This window comes from Eumetopias jubatus, unplaced genomic scaffold (assembly GCF_037043125.1).
Source record: "Eumetopias jubatus isolate StellerSeaLion01/CBP00866 unplaced genomic scaffold, mEumJub1_p1.0 scaffold_9, whole genome shotgun sequence".
NCBI lineage: Eukaryota > Metazoa > Chordata > Mammalia > Carnivora > Otariidae > Eumetopias > Eumetopias jubatus.
In genome coordinates, this window is record NW_028274815.1 from 16,993,188 (window position 1) to 17,015,405 (window position 22,218).

General features: G+C 34.2%; 1 protein-coding gene across 1 annotated transcript; it reads left to right on the top strand.

The window, feature by feature from the left end:
* Positions 1–1,970: 1,970 nt before the first annotated feature.
* On the top strand, positions 1,971–12,357 carry TDRD15 (tudor domain containing 15). The gene is made up of 2 exons (XM_088026610.1): positions 1,971–8,217; positions 12,287–12,357. Exons 1-2 carry the CDS (start codon positions 1,971–1,973, stop codon positions 12,355–12,357), a joined length of 6,318 nt encoding a protein of 2,105 aa, XP_087882736.1.
* The last annotated feature ends 9,861 nt before the right edge of the window (positions 12,358–22,218 follow it).

Consider the following 22,218-nt stretch of genomic DNA (forward strand, 5'->3'; position numbering starts at 1 on the left):
CCTGGTCTTCCCTCTATAAGGAATAATAGGTCTATAAACTGACTCAAGTCTGGGAATTGGTAAAGGCCTGTCACTTTAAGTAACAGTGGCTTAAGGCCTTTCTTGTCCTGAAGTGTTTTGGTTCATTCAATGAAAGTCTTTAGTGTATTGTCCATTGATTATTTATTTTTTTTTCCCCGCCTTAGATACTCCAAGATCAAATAAGCATAGGCTCTAGTCTGTAGATCAGACCATGATGATTATCACCAAATTAACTATCTAGGAGGAAGTAAAAACCATAGCTGGTACCCAGATGTCCCTAAATCTTAACTCTTCCTCTAGCTTTTCAGTGGTCAGTTTCAGGTTTTCAGACTTAGGTTTGAAGTTTTAGAAAGCGCTTCCGTTCTGTTTATCCCTAAGAGAACTTTATACTTTGATAAGATTTTATATTCCCGTCCTGTTTCTTTCATCTTTTTATCTTCTGAGTTTGGGGTATTCTTTTAAAATTGCCTTCTATTCCATTTATCTTTATTTTGGGTTGATTTTTTTTTTTTTAACCCCATTGCAGTTTTACATTTCTTTTGTATATTTCTTCGTAATCTCAGTTGCTGCATCTTAATGACCACCTAATCGTATAAAAATGTGTTATTCTCTTGACATTTTGAAAGCAGAAATCAGACTTTTGAAAAACGATTATTTGCTGTTTGAATATATTTATTCCTCAGGGGAGCATTTCCTTTTTTTTTTTTTTTTTTAGGTGGTTTTCTCTTTTGCTCTCTTTAAGGTCCAGTATTTTTCTCATCATAGAAAGAAATTGATAGTTGTGAAGCGTTAACTCCAGGTCAAGTAGGAGGTGAGCTGCGGCCTATCACAATAAATGTTGGTTCTTGCCTGAATTTGGGGAATATTTTATACTTGAATATTGGTTTTACTACTTTTAGAATCCCAACAATCTAGAGAAAATTAGCTGGAGCCGTAGTTACAATAGAGAGCTTTGCCTCTGTGCTAAAGATCTCTTTTCCCTCTACACTTTATGTGGCTAGTCATGCCAGTGACAAAGCCTGGATGTACCTAACTTAACTTAGGATCTTTCCATGCCTGGCTTTCTTTAATGGTGTCCAGGACTTAGCCTGTTGCCCTCAATCAAAGAAGAATCCAGGAGTTGTATAATGATGCTGATAGGATCCAAATGTTACTAATTGACAGAGTGGGGAGTACAAACATTGTGTCTCCTGTGGGTTCACCATCTGCCCTTGCTCCTGGCATTCACCCCTTTGAGTTACGCGTTGTTAGAAGTTTGCATGAGGGAAAGTAGTTCCTCTCACAGTGGTAGATGGAGGTCTCCAGTGGACTTTATTTGGCCTCCTTCTATTATATCACATCTGTCCAATATCTAGTAGAAACTTGGAAATTTCTAGAAAAGATTGCTCTCCACTCTTTTCCAGTGATTTTATATATATATATATATACATCTATCTCTATCTCTATCTATCTATCTATATATATATATATACACTCCCTATTTTTCCTGTTCTCTTGGTTATTTCAATTAAATTTTTTGAAAGTGAAAGGCAGTGAAGTTAGATACATTTTTATCTAGTTCAATGTAATTTTTTTAACCAATATGCTCAATTTGATAAAACCGGGCACATTTTTAATACAGTGAGAGATGGGGGAGAGCAAGCATGCACATGAGGTAGGGGCAGAGGGAGAGGGGGAGAGAGAGAATCTTAAGCAGGCTCCAAACCTAGCCTGGAGCCTAACTGAGGGCAGTGTTTCACGACCCTGAGATCATGACCTAAGCCAAAATCAAGAGTCCCACGCTTAACCAACGGAGCCACCCAGGTGCCCCTAGGCATATAAGGATTTTAAAGGTTTGTGTTTACATGCCAAACTTATAATAAGGCTAATTTCAAATTTATAGAAATTTATTTAATTGTGACAGCTGTCTGCCCAGAAGCTAATTCATACTTATTATTTGCTTTTAGAAAATGGATTCTACATCTCTGTTACCAACGTTTTTAGACCTGGATCTGACAATATCACACATAGAATGTCTTCCCAAGGACATTCTGGTGAAATTTCAAGGCAGGAATAATACTGAATGTGAGTTTGACTACCACATATTACAGAGGGAAATGCAGCATATTCCAAAAGTAAAAAATAATGTGGACATTGATGACTTTTGTTTGGTAGAAGAAAGAGTATCTGGAGAATGGCAGAGAGGAAGAGTCATGGAAAAGAAAAATGAACTCTATACAGTGCTCCTCATAGATCACGGAGAAGAACTAAGAGTTGATGGTACACAGGTTGCTTCAGCCTGTGGCAACTTATTTGAGCTACCACCACGGGTAATAGTTGGTGTTTTTGCCAACATACTACCAAATGGGGAAAGATGGCCTCCTAAGGCTTTGAATTATTTCAAGTCATTAGTAGGACTACAAGTGAAAGGTTGTGTACAAGCTGTTTTGCCTCTTCAAGTGATTCTTCTTGAAGTGCCAAAAATTCTATCCCAGGTTCTTGAATTACAATTAGGCAGACTTATCGATGGGGACTCATTTCGCCTTATTGTGGAAATGTTAAAAGAATTCCCACAGGAAATGCCAGATTTACTAGAACATAAAAGACCTGACTTATCATTAAGTAAAAATGATACTTCACTTGATATTCAACACATTTTGGCTAATTTGCAGCCGTCTTTGTCAGTAGGCAGGATTGAAAGTATAAAGGTATCCTCTGCATTGAGCCCAAGTAAATTTTATTGTCAACTAATTAAATGGATTCCAGAGTTAGAAAACTTCACAGTGTGCATGACTTTGCATTATGATACTGTCAGTCAAGAAAGTAATCCCACATGTGATAACTTTGGACTACTTTGTGTTGCCAAAAGGAGAAATGGACAGTGGCAGAGAGGAATTCTTCAGCAGCTCTTGCCCAATAATCAAGTGAAAATTTGGTTCATGGATTATGGCAGTAGTGAGGCTATACCCTCCATCCATGTGAAGAAACTTAAACAGGATTTTATTTTAGTACCATTATTTTCATTTCCATGTTCTCTGACATCTTTACACAGTCCAGATAGAGATGCCAGAAAATCTCAGCTGAGTGTATTTAAACAAGCCTTGTTAGGACAAATAGTATATGCACATATCGATTGGTTCAATAAGGATGAACATTTGTATTATGTAACACTACAAACTCAGGAGTCTACAATTAATTCTAAGTGTCTGCCGAAGACTGCAGGCATACATGTCCTCTGTCCAGTGTCTGAATCAAAAATCTCTAATATGTTTAAGGAGACTAGTGCTTCTGACATAAACAGCTTTGCTGTTGACTGCTTTACTGGAAATACTGAACCATTGATAGACCCTCCAAATAAAAACACTTTGAAAGTAGCTTTTCCTATTAAAACTGTAGAGATGGAGATACAGGCTGCCTATATAGCTTTTGTGGCCTATGTTTTAAACCCATCAAATTTCTGGGTACGCACTAATGAACGTCAGAATGAACTTCAAGATATAATGAAAAATATAAACAAATCTTATGATTTGTGTGAAAATGATGAGCTGATTCTAAGAAATCCAGAACCTGGATTATTTTGTTGTGCTAGATACAGCAAGGACAGACACTTTTATAGAGCTGTCATCACTGAAGTTAATGGTTATAAGATTAATGTTTATTTTTTAGATTATGGAAATTCTGATTCCATACCATTTTTTGATGTAAAAATTTTGCTTCCAGAGTTTTGTGAGATGCCTGCCTTAGCCATGTGCTGTTCACTTGCACATGTATTTCCTGTTGAAGATTTATGGGTGAAGGCAGCAACTGACTATTTTAAAAAGATTGTCTTGAACAAAGCAATTTTGCTTCAAGTTATAGCAAAAAAAGATGACAAGTACATTGTAAATATTCAGAGTATTGAAGCCTCAGAAAACATTGATGTTGTCTCTCTTATGTTACAAGCTGGATATGCAGAATATTGGGAAGTAGAACCAGAATGTTGTCCCAAATCTGTAAGTGAACATTCAGTGTTAAATTTAAAATCTAAAAACAAAGTTAATATTGAAGTCCTATCTGCCCTTCTTGAAGGACCTAAACCTAAAAAGTACCATTCAAATAAGCTAAAAGAAAGTAACTTGTCCTTGTTAAAGTCCCCAGCTGTTAATTTCTCAGATTTAAAAAATCCTTCCACCTTGTCTGTGGGACCTGAGTCGCAACGACCTTATAAAGAGTATATGTTTAAACCAGGAACAGTCCTTGAAGTCAAGTGTTGTTCTTATTATGGCCCAGGTGACTTTTCATGCCAGCTTCAATGTAAGTTAGAGGACCTAAAATTACTAATGGAACAAATTCAGAATTATTATAGCATTCATTCTGATCCTTATCAGATTGGGCAGATTGCTTGTGTTGCTAAGTATTCCAAAGATGGGAAGTGGTATAGAGCTGCTATTTTAACTCAAGTATCAAGAAAAGAATTTGACGTAGTATTTGTTGATTATGGTTACCAAGAAAGGGTTTTAGTTAAAGATGTTTGTGCTATTAACCCACGCTTTCTTTTTTTAGAAGCCCAAGCCTTCAGATGCAGTCTTCACCATTTAGTTGAACCCATTAGTTGTAAATTCGGTTGGACAAGAGAAGCATGCAGAGACTTTGGGAATTTTATTTGTTCATCTAGAGGATTATTGACTTGTGTCATTTATGCCTTAGTTCTTATATATCCAAACTGTTTATGTAATTTAGTGGATTTACAGTCTCCACTCACTAGTGCAAAAGAATTTATTAATCATGGCTCAGCACAGTATAATCCATTATCAAAGCCATTTCCATCTTCAGTTAGTCTTTATAGTTACTATTATTCTTCCTTTAACATAAAAATTGGAAGCGAGGAAGAAATATACATCTCTCACATATATAGTCCCAAAAAGTTTTATTGCCAACTGAGTAGAAATAATAAAGACCTAGAGACAATAGAAACAAAAATCACAGAGATTAGTAACCTCAAAAATTGTCCAAAATATGATCCTAGTAAAATGAGATTGTGCATATCTAAGTACATAGAGGATGGTCTCTCTTACCGAGCTTTAGCAGTGCCAACAGATTCATTAACTGACTTTCTGGTCTATTTTGTGGACTTTGGAAATAAGCAGTTAGTAGAAGAAAGTACATTGAGGGCTATTTCAGATCAGTTTCCAGAGTTGCTGTTTATACCTATGCAAGCTATTAAGTGTTTTTTGTCAGATCTTAGAGATGTAGCTATTCCAGCAGAAATCTGTAGCTGGTTTGAAGATAATTTCTTGGGAAAACCGTTAAGAGCAATAATATTGTCCCGGGAGTCAGATGGCCAGCTTGGTGTAGAATTATATGATGGGTGTCAACATATAAACCAGGAAATTAAAATGTTGCTTCATACTTATGGAAAAAAACATTGTGACCAACCACACTGTGTGGAAAAGGGTCCTAAAATAAGTGAGAATAAGAGACTTGCTGTTTCTTTGAAAGGCAAAAGAGAAAACAACTATCACCATAATATAAATAAAACTAATCTAGTAACATACTCTGAAAGCAAAATGGATCAATTAACAAATCCTGGAAGTACATATGCTAAGCTTTTGAAACCATCAGTTTGTTATAAAATTGAACCGGTGTCAAAAAACAAAGTGAAGTCTTTGAATGATGTACTAAAAAATAAAGGTGTAAAAAGTGTCTCTGGATCTGCACATACAAAAAGTGTCCCTGGATCTGACGAAAATGACGTGGGCCGCAAATCAGTAAGGGTTGTATCGCAGTCTTTTATCCAAGAACTAAATCAAGCAGCCTCTCAAAACCCATCTAATCTTACTAGACCACAGATCAAAGATCTTCCTCAACCCCAAATTTACTTGAATGCCAAAGTTAAAGGTTATGTTTCTAATATCAGTAATCCAGCAAGTTTCCATATTCAGCTTGTGGAGAATGAAAATGCACTCATTAGACTGGCAGATGCTCTAAATGAAAGAAGATTGAATACAGTGAAAGAGAGAAAATCAGTGAAGCCTATGGTGGGAGACCTTGTAGTTGCAGAATATTCTGGTGACCGTGCCATTTACAGAGCAGTTATTAAGAAAATTTTGCCAGGAAATTCTTTTGAAGTGGAATTTATTGACTATGGTAACACTGCAGTAATAAACACATCCAAAATTTATGAATTTCAGAGGGAATTCTTGACCATTCCTCAGCTAGGAATCCATTCTTTTCTTAGTGGAGTCAAGTGGAATGAGCCTAATGAAATATGGGACAGTAAAACTGTGGATTATTTCGTGTCAAGAGTGAGTAACAAAACAGTTTCTTGTGAATTTTTGAAAAAGCATGAGCAGAAATGGGAAGTCAATATCATTTGCAATGGAACATGTGTCATTAATGAACTACTGAAATGGACAGCGTGTTCAAAACTACAGAAAACAGTTTTGCAGCTGCCTGTGGCTGTCTCTCGAAAGGTGAGCTCTGGTGAGGATAATGAAAGGAGGAAAGGAAGGTCAAATGAGTGTGAAGGTTCTGGGATCCTTCAACCATCCTGCCAACAGCTGGTTAAGATTCCTCTTGAAGAGTTAAAACCTGGACAACTTGAAAAGTCTGAGATACTTCATGTCTCAAAAAGTGGGACATTTTATGTGAAGTTATCCAAAAATAAAAAAATCTTGTCAGATTTAACAGTATTAATCACTAAAGAAGTAAAAAAACCCTCTTTATCAATAGAGAATATTGAAAAAGGCTTAGAGTGCTTGGCAAAATCTAAAAAAACCTTGAAATGGCATCGATCAAAAGTAGCAAAGAAGTGTGTTGAGAAAGTGCTTGTTTTTTTAGTAGATTCTGGTAGGTATGAAATAGTACCTTTAGGTAATACCAAGGTGCTTAGTAATGAAATAAGAAATATTCCAAGACAAGCTGTGCCTTGTAAATGGATTTGGTGTGAAAATTTTAGAAACCGGTCATTTGAGTCCATTGTGTGTTTATTTGCTCATTTGGAAATAAATATTCTTTTCTTGAAATACTTAAACTCTGTGTGGAAAGTAGACATTTTGGTAGATGGCCTGTTACTTATGGAATACTTAAATTTAAATACAGTTCATGTTGAAAACAAACTTAAATCTTCAGAAACTATTAATGTGGAATCTAAGACTCCTGTGTCATCATGTAAAATAAGATCATATACTTGGACCCAACTCCAAAATGGAAAGCAATATTCTGGTATTGCCACTGCTGTTTGTGATCCGTCAGATTTCTGTGTTCAGTTAGAAGATTTCTTTGACACAATGAAATCTCTCTTTGTGTTGCTTTCTGATCTACCTGAAAACTTGCAAACAGTGCCTCAAGAGTGCATAATTCCCGGTGCTAGTTGTTTGTTCAAATACGATTTGGAAGATCAGTGGAATAGAGTAGAAATTTCTGAAGTCTCCAATCAGTATTTATTACTTGTGTTGATCGACTATGGATTTTCTGTTTACATACCTTATTCAGATATAAAAAAACTGAAAGTTGTTCCTGTCGAACTTTTGGATATACCAAGGTTAAGTTATCCTTGTATTTTATATGGTATCTTACCTGCTAAAGGGAAGCATTGGAATGAAGAAGTGAGAAGTTTCTTTCAAGATTTCCTAAATAAACCAGGCTTAGTTTTTCAGTTTAGGAAGTATAAGTTTGAAACAAAACTGGAAGTAGATGTCATTCATGAGAAAAATAATCTGGCAGATATATTAGTTGCATCTGGTCTTGCAATGTATTCCAAAGATTCAGATCCTCTTAATGATGGAGTTAGGACTACTGGACCTACTAAAATCCAGTATCAATTACAGAGCAAGCCTATCTTCCCATTGTTAGATCAAAATTGTCACAAAAGAGAAACTATAAGTTGTACATGCACTGAGAAACAAAAGCTGAAAGAGAAAACTGTAAAGAGGAGAGAGGTCTATAAGAACCTCTTAAAGAAAAGCTGTGTCAGTAAAAGATTATATTCTAGAAATGGAACTCTGAGGAAGAAGGCTGACATTGGAAAACATAATCCCCAAAGTATGGTTACATTTGCTACGTGTTCAGGTTCGTTTTGGGAACCACCTAATGGTTTAAAGACCACCAACTGCATTGAAAACATTTTTGAAAAACCACCAACTGAAGAAATACAGGAAAATAACACAACGGATTTGAGAATAACAGTAAAGGCATCGCATGCTAATGAAAAAATTGTATCAGAGGAACACTTCAATGGTAAGTAGCTGTTTTTAAAAAGATTTTTTTTTTGTAGATTCTATTTTTGATTATTTTTGGCAGGTTTAATCATTTAAGATTTTTTTTATTATGTTCAGTTAGCCACCGTGTATAGTACATCATCAGTTTTTGATGTAGTGTTACAAAGCTGTGATCACCAAGACAGCATGGTATTTTTGATTCTTTAAATGCTTATTGGATGTCAAAATTATCCAAATTGAAAATATACTGTAAGAAAACTTACTGGAAAATGTGAGTAAATGGATAAACTGGGACTGATCACTTAATTATAAAATGGAATGTGACTATTCCTTTTTTGAATGGTGACCTTTGAGAATGTGTTGAAGGTGGAGAGCATTTTTAACCATATATGCATGCACACAGACATGACATTTTTTAAAATTTAAATTAGCCAACATATAGTACATCATTAGTCTCAGATGTAGTGTTCAACAATTTATCAGTTGCATATAACATGACATTTTACAGATAATTTCAAGGGTTTCACAAAACTAAAGCCCCATAGAGCTCAGGTTAATAAATCTTGCTATTAGTGAGCTCTTGGGATCATTTTGAAGACCAGTTTTCTGTTCTAGGTTTCTTATCAGATGAAATATATCTTTAGGTTTTTTGAGTGTGTTTTTAGCATATTGCTAATGCAGTTAAACTTATGGAATAAACTGGAACTTATTTCTTCTTAAATTTTTTAGATGTCAAACTGATTCTGTAATATGTTATAGCTAGAGTACTGTCTGATTTTTGCTTATGCACATTATATTTCATTTTCTGTGTGGATTAGTTACTGAGGATTTTGTGGGCTATAAATGTTCCCTGTTTAATGAATGGACTAGAAATCTTATTCCATGTTACAACTCGTATTATAGCCGGTTACATTCTTTTAATCAGTGGCGGGATCTTGTTTTTATTGATGTATTTTAGAAAGAGTATTTCATTTGAATTCATATTTAGGTGTTTTATAGTGAATTGATAAATGCTTTAAAATTAGCCCTTATTTTTGAATATTTTGTATTGAATTAGCAGTTACAGTAGAGTGCTTTCTATGTTCTTAGTGCTTAGTACCATGTACTAAGATTTTTGTACATATTCCCTCATTTAAAGCTTACCAAACTCTGTGAAGTAGGTTGATTTTTTAGGTTTGAATGGAGTCCCATTTCTTTGCCTGAATTCTAAATCACTTGAGAGAGGGACAAGGAGAGAAATGACTGGTGAGCAAAATATCACATTTATTAAAAAAACCAAAACCAATATTGATAAATGTGGGTTTATATCAGTGGGAAAATGGGTTTACCAACACTGAATCAATAATTTAGACTTATCTGCACAGACACAGAGGAGAACTTCTCCACGGGGGGGGGAGGGGCCCACCCATGTAAAACATAAGGCTTGAGGCATTTATCTCCACAAAGGGAGGAGGAAGAGGCTAACCTAGCATGTGCCTTTGTCCTTCTAAGCCAACCAATCAGATTGGCCCCACTGCTAGTGTCAGTAAAGGAGCAAACAAACCAGAGGAGGGTTAGGCTAGGAGAGTGCCTCACCTGTGAGTACTTCTGCATGGAAGGAAACCTCAGGAATGGGAAGAAGTACCCCCCAAAATTCACTATTGTATGGATGAGGCTCAGGAAAGTTAAATAAATTGTCCATGGATATAAAGACAGAATCTCAGTTCCTTATTTACTAGCAACTCTGATGTCTCCAACTCCAAAGCTATTTGTTAATTACTTATACTGCCTTTTGAAGAGCAGTTCCATCATTTGAGGGAGAGTTTTCAATAAACTTTTGGCCCTCAGCCCATGCATTTTAGCACTTACATAAATTCTTTTATTACTTCACATGCGTGTATGTCCACCTTCATGTATTTCTTATCAAATTCTTTAAGACCCCACTGTGGGCCCCCATCTCCATCCCATCTCCATCCTGCATTCCTAGCACACGGTGAATCAATGAGTGAATTAAGTAAAAGTAGCTATTACAGAAGCAGTTAACCAAACATCAAATTATAGTTCTAAGAAATAAAATTTGGAGTTTCGTTTAGGGTAAAATCATAGCTTTGAGACAAATATAAGAAATATGGTTTCATGGACTAAGAACTTAACTAATGCACTTGCTACACTCCGATTTAAAACAAAACAAAATAAGAAAACATCAGATGGTTCCATTGCCTTGAGTACTGTCCACACTCCTAACGTTTGTTAGTCATCCAGCGGCAGGACTGTGGTAGCCACTGCTGTTTGCTGTTACTACCTGCTCTGAATCTAGGGTAAAACGTGTGTTTTTTTTTTTTTCTTCTTGGTTAAAGTTACCAGTATTTGAAACTCCCTTACCTGTTAAGCTAGAAAAGTGGCCCCTAATGGCTGTGCTTTTCAATATAGGCTTTGCAGTGACATTAAGAAAGGAAGCTTTAAAAAATATTCTGATGCCTGGGCCTCACTTCTAGAGATTGTTGGTCAGGCTGTGGTCTTACTGTCAGGACTTTAAAGCTCCCCAGGTGATTCTAAGGTACAGCCAAGGTTGAGAACCACTGCTCTGGAGATGATTGTGGATAACTTCCTGAATTATTCTGTGAGAGAAAATACTAATTCTGGACTCTGTGAAAACTTAGAATCTGTCCCTCTGGTATTTAGAGTTCAAACTATACATAATGAGTCACAGTAATTCTGTGCTAAACTTAGTGTCATTTTGTTAGAAAGGGCCTTGAAGTACAATGCGTTTATTTTACCTTGCCCAGGTATTGTTTTAATTATAGAAGTTGCCTCTTATGTTTAGAAAATTGGCTTAACTCTCCCATAGTTTCAGCCTACTATAACATATCAATATTAAAATATTCAAGCAAATTGTTTTTATTTGCAGACTGTTTTCTCAAAATAAGTTACTAGTCTGTTTCCAGGATGTATTTGCTGTTGATTGCTCGCTTGCTTGCTTGTTTTTCCCCGGAAGTCCTTGAATAGATAATTATGGGAACTAGAGAACATAATAACCCTTTAAAAAAACCCCACAAAAATATCTAGTCACTCTTTGGTGATGAGGCAGTGCTTGATGCTGTTATGTGCTACCTTCCTCCAGTTGCTTATTTAACTCGAGGACACTTTTGAAAGAAATCTGGAATGTCAACCCAGTTTTGAAGAGAGTTTTGTCTGACCTTTTACGTTTGAGATGATATAGCTAGACATCCAAAGGGGAATGGCTGACAGGCATGTAAAATGTTAGACCGAATTCTGAAAATACACGATTTGTAAGTGATACATAAGTACGTATCACTTACATTATCAAGCAATGAATTGCTTGCATTGATAAAAGTATGGACAGTGAGGCCCCACTCCCTGAGTTTGAATTCTTCCTTCATCCCTTCTTAACTGTGAAATTGGAGGTAGGTTTTTTAACATGTTTCTGTCATTAGTTTCTTCATCTGTATACGCAATCTTCATCTGTATACGCAGCTAATGATGACAGCATTGGCTGCTTGTGAGGGCGGTGTAAGTTAAAACATGTAAAACCTATAGTATCTGGTACCAAGTACATGCTCACTAATTTTAGAAATAGCAGCTATCCTGATAAAGCTACATTTGTTTTTAAAATCTTTTGTGAAATAGTAACTTGAAAAATTGATGCTGCTCTGCATGAAATTGCAATACTTAGGACTGTGTGTATGTATGTGTGTGTGTGTATACACATACATACACACACACATACACACACACACATGCATATTTGCAGTATAGTGGTTAGATTAGTGGTTAAATCTGTTTGGAAGGTAGGATTTCCGATTGAGAGAACTACAGTTCTAAATAAAGATTAAAATAGGTCATATGTATTTTTTCCAAAATGGGTATATATTAGAAATTATTTAAGAAAATATGTTTTTAGTTATATGTATAATCGTATGTATAATTTACATGCCATATTTCATTTTTTAAAATTGTGACTTTTAGAAATTAAGTAAAAATTGTTTATAGGAGGAATTTTCAAAATAAAGTCTTGACTTAAAGAAACCCATAATGCTTGGAAAAGTATATTACAAAATACTAATTGTTCTTTTTTGCTTGCTTTTCAGTGCAGGGAGATGAAAGCTCAGATCCTTTATGCATCAGTTTGGCAACAAATAATATATGGGATACCCAGTAATTACTGTCTTGTTTTAGATGCTCCAAATATATAACAAAAGTGGTAAGCATATGGCCATTTCTAATACTAAAAGTATCTGAAAGGCATCTAGATTTTTCAGATTATTTTCCTAGCAGACAGTGGTTAGAATGTTACAGAAATTTTATGTGACCTGGAATTATGATGACTTATTTTCAGAAAGGTTATTTAGGAAATGGGGTTCACTCCTAAAGTATTTTAAACATTTTATTTGATAAACCATTCTTTGCTTGTATTTTCACAGTCATTACATAATATTTCACCATTATCTTACATCTTTCAGGTGTCTTTCCTGAGTAAAGCCTTTGTTTCTGTTGCTACTTTGTAGAATCATCCTTGCAGTCATGGATAATATATAGAGAGTTAAAGCTACACAGCCTTATTCTCAGGAAAATATAGGTGCTTATAGGACTGACACTTATTAGTAGAATATGGAAAAGAAATCAGACTTAATCCCATTCTTCCTTCTCTTTAGCTCATGCGATGGGATTTTCCTTTTACTTTATTTTGCAGTTGTATCTATTTTTAAATTGGCTTTATATTTTTGGTTGTTTATTTGTTGTAGATACTTGTGACATTCAAGAACACTACTGTTTAATTGGAGGAGGAGCTATTTTGTCAGTGCATTTACCTGTGAATTAGAATTTATTTTATGAGTAAACATTTATTGAACAAATTCAGAGTATTTTGTTGCAAAGATAGAACCATAAAATCATACAGTTGCACTTAAAATCCATGTCTGCCAAATTGTTCTGAAGAACTAGAGATTTGGTGATTTAGAGAATATTTGAGAAAACTTAGAAATTTCCTAAGCTAGCTAGGGACAATCAAGTTTATCATTGGTACAATATTGTATATTGAGTGTACTGATATTGTTTTTTTTTTGAGGTTAGGAAGTAATTTCCGAAATACTGCTGTTTATGAATATGAGTTTAAATCTGGTATCTTGAAAGTTTATTCAAGGCAGGGGACTTCATATTTTTACACTACAAATTAATTTTGTGTTTTGTGGTTATTTTAGAGCAGATAATTTAACAATGACTCTTTGTAATCTAATTTCTTTGAATACTTTTGTGTCACTTCCCCCATACCTCACCAGATTTTAGAGATTTTGTACAATTTAGAAAAGGGCTTCGATTGGAAAAATGATTCACTTCATTCAACTTCTGTGACTGTTGTATCACGGGGCTGCTTTTGTTGTTTGGTTTTGGTACCATAAAATATGGTAAAGATAGTGATTTGGTTAATTAAAGAAATGAATTTGAATGCCAAAATAAAGAGTAATGGATGTTTTTGGTACCAGTTTTATCAGGAAGGGCCTCACACCCCTTCAGCTTTTCAGATTTAACTCCACTTATGTGTCTTCAGGTATAGTATTTTAGTTTGGAAATAGACAAGCTTCACAAATTTATTGAAACATTTAAAATAACGTTTTTACAAGCCTACATTTCAGTTAATTCCTACTTGATTTTTTTTTTTTTAAATTTCGACAGAAGCCCAATATAGAAAGTAGCTGAAGATAGGATTTAAGTTTCCTTTTAAGATATAAACGATTAATTTAAAACTATGATTTTCCTTTATTTTGAAGGCACATTTTCCCCCCTCTACCGTAGCTAGTTTATTACACTGTAAAATTACAACATGGAGGATGTATAGTAATTAGAGTACTTTCAAATAAAAAAATAGCATATTCATTTTAGGATTTACATTTTCATAGGATTAAGTTTTATTATATTTTACAGATAAGTCAATATTAATGCTATTTCCTAGTCTAAAACAGTTGTATTAGTTTGTTAGTAGTATCTGGTATTTTATGAATGTTGGCAACAGACTGTTGGTTCAAAATTTGGGAAGCAGTAACACATCTAATTTTTTTAGATTAAAATGTTTCAAAGTTGAGTGTTAAGTTTTACTTTTTAAATTCATTTTTAATTTTGCTTTATTCATATAAATTAAAACTTGCTATTTTTTGAACTCTCATAAAATGGTTTATAAGAATGGAAAATATTCCTTAGAAATGGATTAGTTTTTAAAAATATTCATATATTCATTATTCAAAGCTATATATATTGATACAAAATAAAAACACTCAAATAAAAACTGTTAAAGACATTATTTATCCATTTGTCTTTTCCTAGCATGATCACTTTGATTCTAAATTCTTCTATATAAGATGCTGAGTTGGTTAAATCTTAGTGTCTGATTTTTAAAATTTTAAAAATCTGTTAATATAACTTTCTGACTTATGTGCGTTTAACTCTAGTATCACTTTAAAAACTTGTTTTGTTATAGTTATGTACACCCAAGGGAAATTATTTTTGTTTTGTATATGGAGTATTTTGTGTTTAAAAAAATTTTTTTTCACAGTAAAATATTTAAGCATAGTTTGCTAAAGTCTGAATGTGTGTATATGAATGTGTTTTTTTAAAAGGGTACTATAGCATTAACAGAATCCTATCTGTGCATATTGTGATGAAAAATTGAATTCACTTTAATATTTCCCGTAACCAAAGCTAGTCCTTACTCAACTTAAACACTTAGTACGCTTTTTTTCTCTTTAAAAGTACTTCTAATTCTCAAGTCTTTAATTTTTCATTTTTTCACATTTAAAGGACTGTTGGATTTTTTTTTTTTTTAATTACAGATCTTTTTACTTGGCCTATAATTTTTTTCAAATTTTTATTCTAGTTAGCATATAGTATAATATTGGTTTCAGGAGTAGAATTCAGTGATTCATTACTTATGTACAATATACAGTGCTCATCACAACAAGTGCCCTCCTTAATACCCATCACCCATTTAATCCATTCCCCCCCACCTTTTTTTCCTTTCTTCATGTTCATCTCTTTTGTTTCTTATATTCCACATGAGTGAAATCATATATCTTTGTCTGACTTAATTTGCTTAGCATAATAGTCTAGCTCCATCCACGTTGTTGCAAATGGAAAGATTTCATTCTTTTTGATGGCCGAGAAATAGTCCATTTTATATATATATGTATCACCTCTTCTTTATCCATCAGTCAGTGGATATTTGGCCTCTTTCCATAGTTTGCCTATCGTTGATAATGCTGCTATAGTTTGCCTATCGTTGATAATGCCCTAAACATAGGGGTGTATTTATCCCTTCAAGTTAGTGTTTTTGTATTCTTTGGGTAAATACCTAGTAGTGTAATTGCTGGGTCATAGGGTAGCTCTATTTTCAACTTTTTGAGGAACCTCCCTACTGTTTTCCAGAGTGGCTGCGCCAGTTTGCATTCCCACCAACAGTGTAAAAGGATTTCCCTTTCTCTGCAGCCTCACCAACATCTGTTGTTTCCTGTGTTAATTTTAGCCATTCTGACAGGTGTGAAGTGGTATCTCACTGTGGTTTTGATTTGTATTTCCCTGATGAGTGATTTTGAGCATCTTTTCATGTGTCTGTTGGCCATCTGGATGTCTTCTTTGGGAAAGTGTCTTTTCATGTCTTCTGCCCATTTCTTAACTGGATTGTTTTATGAGTGTTGAGTTTGATAAGTTCTTTATAGATTTTGGATACTAACCCTTTATCAGATATGTCCTTTGCAAATATCTTCTTCCATTCTTTAAGTTTCCTTCACTGTATAGAAGCTTTTTTATCTTGACGAAGTCTCAATAGTTCATTTTTGCTTTTGTTTCCCTTGCCTCTGGTGATATATCTAGTAAGAAGTTGCTATGGTCAATGTTAAAGAGGCGGAGATGCCTGTGTTCTCCTCTAGGATTTTGATGGTTTCCTCTCTCTCATTTAGGTACTTCATCCATTTTGAATTTATTCTTGTGTATAGTGTGAGAAAGTGGTCTGGTTTCATTCTTCTACCACTGCTGTCCAGTTTTCCCAACATCATTTGAAGAGATTGTAACACCTCACAGCAATGGACAGATCATCTAAGCAGAAATTCAATAAGGAAACAATTTTTTTTAAAGATCTTATTTATCTGACAGAGCACAAGTAGGCAAGGTGGTAGACAGAAGGAAAGAGAGAAGCAGGCTCTCCGCTGAGCAGGGAGCCTGACTCAGGGCTCCATCCCAGGACGCTGGGATCATGATCTGAGCCGAAGGCAGTCACTTAACTGACTGAACCACCCAGGCACCCCTGAAACAATGGTTTTGAATGACACACTGAACTAGATGGACTTAACAGATATATTCAGAACATTTCATCTTAAAGCATCAGAATACACATTTTTTCATGTGCATATGGAACATTTTCAAGAATGGATCACATACGGAGTTACAAATCAGGCTTCAACAAAGTACCGAAAGATGAGATCATACCATGCATATTTTTCAGATCACAATGTTATGAAACTTGAAGTCAACCACAAGAAAAAATTTGGAAAGACCACAAATACATGGAGGTTAAATAACATCTTACTAAAGAATGAGTGGGTTAACTAGGAAATTAAGAAATTTAAAAAATGCATGGAACAAATGAAAAGGAAAACACAACAGTTCAAACCTTTGGGACTCGCAGAAAAAGCGGTCATAAGAGGAAAGTATATAGCAATACAAGCCTATCTCAAGAACCAAGAAATGTCTCAAATACATAACCTAACCTAACATCTAAAGGAGCTAAAAAAAGGAACAGCAGAAGAACAGAAATAATAAAGGTTAGAACAGAAATAAATGATATAGAAACACAAAAACAAAAAGATCAATGAAACTAGGAGCTGATTTTTTGAAAGAATTAATAAAATTGATAAACCCCTAGCCAGACTTATCAAAAAGAAAAGACAAAGGACCCAAATGAAATCATGAGTGAAAGAGGAGAGATCACAACCAACATCACAGAAATATAAACAATTAGAATAATGTGGAAAATTATAGGCCAACAAATTAGGCAATCGGGAAGAAATGGATAAATTCCTAGAAACCTATGAACTACCAAAACTGAAATAGAAAATCTGGAAAGACCCATAACCAGCAAAGAAATTGAATCAGTAATCAAAAAATCTTCCAACAAACAAAAGTCCAGGGCTGGATGCCTTTCCAGGGGAATTCTACTAAATATTTAAAGAAGATTTAATGCCTATTCTTCCCAAACTGTTCCAAAAAATAGAAATGGAATGAAAACTTCCAAGCTCATTCTACGAGGCCAGTATTACCTTTATTTGGCCAACAGTTTGGGTATAATTTTCAACCTTTTTCAAAAGTCTCCAGCAATATATTTTTTCCTACATTTGACTTTTACAATTTTTCTTAGGTTATATTATGACAGCCATACTAAGTATATTTAGGATTCCTATCCCCTTTGGCTAGGATATATTAAAATCTTAGTGTGAACTCTATGTAATAGTTTTAATATATTTTCTTTTCTCAGAATTTCTTATTAATCATAAGGTGATCAGTTGACTAAAGTTATATTATCATAATGCTTTTCCATAACATAATATTTGTCTTGATGTCCTCGAACATACTGATATCTCTGAATGTCTTCTCCTTAGTACTAAATCATCATTCTTTATGATCTAGTCAGTTTCTTAATGGTGCATTCATTCATCAAACATTTTGGAAATCACCATACTCAATACAGGAGATACAAAAATGAGTCAAATTCCGATTCTTAAGATACTTACAGTGGTGGAAACAAGGTAATTATAAGTGGTACATGGTATGTAATAAGGGTATATAACAGGTGCTTTAGGACGACAGAGGAGAGTGTACCTAACTTCCTGGGATTGAGGAACTGGTTGAAAAGGACTTTAAAAAAATATGATCTCTGAGCCTGATTCTTGAAAGATAGGTGGTATAATTTGTCAGGGAACTTAGGCAAACCTACAGGGAAGGAAATTATAGACCTCATAGTACAGCCAAGCATAACTGACTCAGTACAAACCAGTTTTGATTGCCAAGGCCCATGGGGAGTTGGGGATAGGAAGTGACTGCTCATGGGTATGGAGCTTCTCTTTGGGGCTCTGAAAATGTTCTGAAACTAAATGGTGATAGTGGTTGTACAGTTCTGTGAATATATTAAAATCCATTGATCTGTATACTTTAAAAAGGTGAATTTTATGACGAGTGTTTCAGTGAAGGTTCTTAAAAATTACATGTATGAAGCTTCTTTATAGCTTATGAATTCAATAAGCTATTCCTTGAGACTGTTTAGAGAAGAATGGAGAAATGCAATGAAATTCTGATATCTAGTTTAGGGATCTCAAAATTAAAGGGAATAAAATCTCAAACCTCAGTGTTCAAAAAATAAATGAAAAGGAGAGCCCTAGGAAGGGGAAAGTAACATCCTTTGCCCAGGTCATTCTGTGCATGTCATTATTAGCTATTGGTGTGTAATTCATTTTTAAACCTTTATTATTTTTAAGTATAGACATAAGAGGGTAAAAAGCAGATCTACAGCTAGAGGCTTTATTTCTGATTGAACCACCCATGTAACTGCTACTCAGTTAAAAAATGGAACATTACCAAGACTCCAGAAGTTCTTTTCCCTTTCTCATAAATATTTATGCCCTCCTATCCAAAGGAATTACTATCTTGAGTTTTGTGGTACTATCTTCATTTCTTTTTGTGTCCTTAAAATAATTTTACCACCTAATTTTGCCAACAACCAAGAAAAAAGTTTTATCTGTTAATGGTTATATAGGGAACTGATAGTATGCTTTTATATAGGTTTCTTTTTGCACAGTTTTTAAATATGGGATTTATTCTTTGTGTAGCTGTGGTTCATTCATTTCTGAATAATACTTTATAAAGTATTCATTCTACTCTTGAAAACTGGAAGAAATGTCATCAATTATTGTAAAAATACTGATGTGAAATACTATGCATTTCATAAACATATATGTGCATTTCTGTTGTGTGCTGGGTTCCATTGCTGGAATTGTTGCATCATTGGCTGTACACTAGTGAGGCAGAGAATGGAGGTGCTAGGATACCCACTGGATAAATAACTCTTTTTACCTGGTTGCTGAGTGTATTTCTGTGGTGGTTGCATATGATAAGCATTGGCGTGAATCACCAAGATTGACATACCAAGATTTACATGGCCATTACCAATGGCTCATCCAAATTCCTCTTCTACAGGTTTTCTTGTCTTTATTTTCCAGGTTTGTACCTTCTGAGCCCCAACCAACCAACTTAACCAGTTACCACTGTATAGAAGACTATACATATATATATATATGAGTTTTGAGTGTTAAAACACCCTTGCATTTCTGGGATGCCCATTTAGGCATGTTATGTAATCTTTTTAATGTCTTGCTAGACTTGGTGCTAGTATTTTTTTTAAGTAATTTTGCTTATGAGGGCTATTGGTTTATGTTTTTTTCCCTTTTGTGAGGTCTTCTCTGGATTTGGTATCAGGATAACAGAATGAGTTCGGAAATTTCTCCTCTGTTTGATAAATCTTATGTAGGATTTTATTATTTCTAACTCATTTTCAAAGAAAGTTCATTTTTTTCCTACTGTTTTTCCATTTTCCATTTCATTATTTCTGCTTTGACTTTTATTTCCTTTTACTCTGCTTGATTTGCTGCTTCTAGCTTCTTGAGGTGGACTTATTTTAGATATTTCTCTTTTGTAATGGAAGTGCTTAATGCTATAAGCTACTTAAGAATTCGTCACCTGCATCCCTTATATTTGGAAGTGTTCTTATTTTTTAGCTTATTTTCTAATATCCCTTTATATTAACTTGGATCCAATAACAATGAATTTTCTCAGCTTTTTTTTTCTGTGAATACCTTTATTTTTGTCTTTATCATTATTTTTGTCACTAGACATATTTTTATATCATACGATAAACTTTTTTGAGTGTACAACTCAGTGTTTGGCAGTTGTAGTAAGTTGGGCAGTTATCTCCGTAAATAACTTTTATGATATCTTATTATTCAGTATCGTTCCTGCAATTCAGTATGCATTCCTTTTAGGTACTTAGTCCATTTTGAATTTATTTTTCTGGATGGTGTTAAGAAAGTGATCCAGCTTCATTCTTTTGCATGTAGCTCTCCAGTTGTCTCAACACCAAGTTTGTTGAAGAGACCATCTTTTTTCCCATTGTATATTCTTGCCTTCTTTATTAGTGTTTAATTGACCATGTAAGCATGGGTTTATTTATGGGCCTTCATTCTGTTTCATTGTTCTGTGTCTGTTTTTGTGTCAATACCATACTGTTTTGATTACTATAGCTTTATAGTATATGTTGAAATCTGGGATTATGATACCTCCAGCTTTGTTCTTCTTTCCAGAGATTGCTTTGGCTGTTTGGGTTCTTTTGTGTTTCCATACAAATTTTAGGATCATTTGTTCCAGTTAATATTTTGATAGAGATTACAATAGATCCATAAATTGCTTTAGGTAGTATGGACATTTTAGCCATGTTGGCCATTCCAATCCATAACCATGGAACATCTTTCCATTCATTTGTGTCTTCAGTTTCTTTCATCAACATTTTATGGTTCTTAGAGTATAGGTATTTCACCTCCTTGGTTAAGTTTATTCCTTGGTATTATTTTTGGTACAGTTATAAATGGGATTGTTTTCTTAATTTCTCTGTGTTACTTCATTATTGGTGTATAGAAATTCAGTAGATTTCTGTATTTTGTATCCTGTGACTTAATTCTCTTGCTCTAGTTTTTTTCTAGAGTCTCCAGGGTTTTTAAATACATATTATCATATCATTTGCAAATAGTAAAAGTTTTACTTCTTCCTTACCAGTTTGGGTGCCTTTTCTTTTTCTTGTCTGATTGCTGTGGTGAGGACGTCTAGTACTATGTTGAATAAAAGTGGTGAGAGTGGACATCCTTGTCTTGTTCCTGATCTTAGAGGAAAAGCTCCCAGGTTTTCAACATTGAGTATAATGTTAACTGTGCATTTTTCACACATGGCCTTTATTATGTTGAGGTATGTTTTTTTTTTTTAATTAGCCAATATATAGTACATCATTAGTTTCAGATGTAGTGTTTAATAATTTATCAGTTGCATATAACACCAGTGCTCATCACATCACCCGATTACTCCATCCCCCTCACCTATCTCCCCTCCAGCAACCCTCAGTTTCCTTCTCCTTTGTAGAGGATTTTTATCATGGATGGACATTGTACTTTATCAAATGCTTTTTCTGAATCTATTGTGATGTTTCTTTTCTCTTGTTAATGTGATGTATCATGTTGATTGATTTATGAATATTGAACCACCCTTGCATCCCTGGAATAAATACTACTTGATTGTAGTGAATAATTTTTTTAAATGTATTTTTGGATGTGGTTTGCTAATATTTTGTTGAGGATTTTTGTATCTGTTTATCAGAGATATTGGCTTGTAATTCTCTCTCTCTCTTTTTTTTTTTTGTAGTGTCTTTGTCTGATTTTGGTATCAGGGTAATGCTGCCCTAATAGAATGAATTTAAAAGGGTTTTCTTCTATTTTTTGGCATAGTTTGAAAGGAATGAATACTATTCTTTAAATCATTTGAATGTTTGATAGAATTTACTTGTGAAGCCATCTGGTCCTGGGTTTTGTTTGTTGGGAGATTTTTTTGACTCTTCTATTTCATTGCTAGTAACTGGTTCAAATTTATTATTACTAGTTCAGTTTTGGAAGGTTATGCTTCTAAGAATACATTTCTAGGTTGTCCAATTCGTTGACATTATATTCTTTTGTATTTCTGTGGTGTTTAGATAGTTATTTCTCCATTTCTGATTTTGAGTCCCTTATTTTCCCTTGAGTCTGGCTAAAGAATTATCAATTTTGTTTATATTTCCAAAGGACCAGCTCTTGGTTCTTTATCCATTTTTATTCTTGCCATCCTAGTGGATGTGAAAAGCTATCTTTTGGTTTTAATTTGCATTTCACTAATGATACGGAGCATCTCTTCATGT

Bases quoted from the DNA above. Each gene is read 5' to 3' on its own strand.
- TDRD15 (XM_088026610.1), top strand. From the start codon at position 1,971: ATGGATTCTACATCTCTGTTACCAACGTTTTTAGACCTGGATCTGACA. The intron at 8,218-12,286 runs GTAAGTAGCTGT...CTTGCTTTTCAG, and splicing joins ATCAGAGGAACACTTCAATG to TGCAGGGAGATGAAAGCTCA.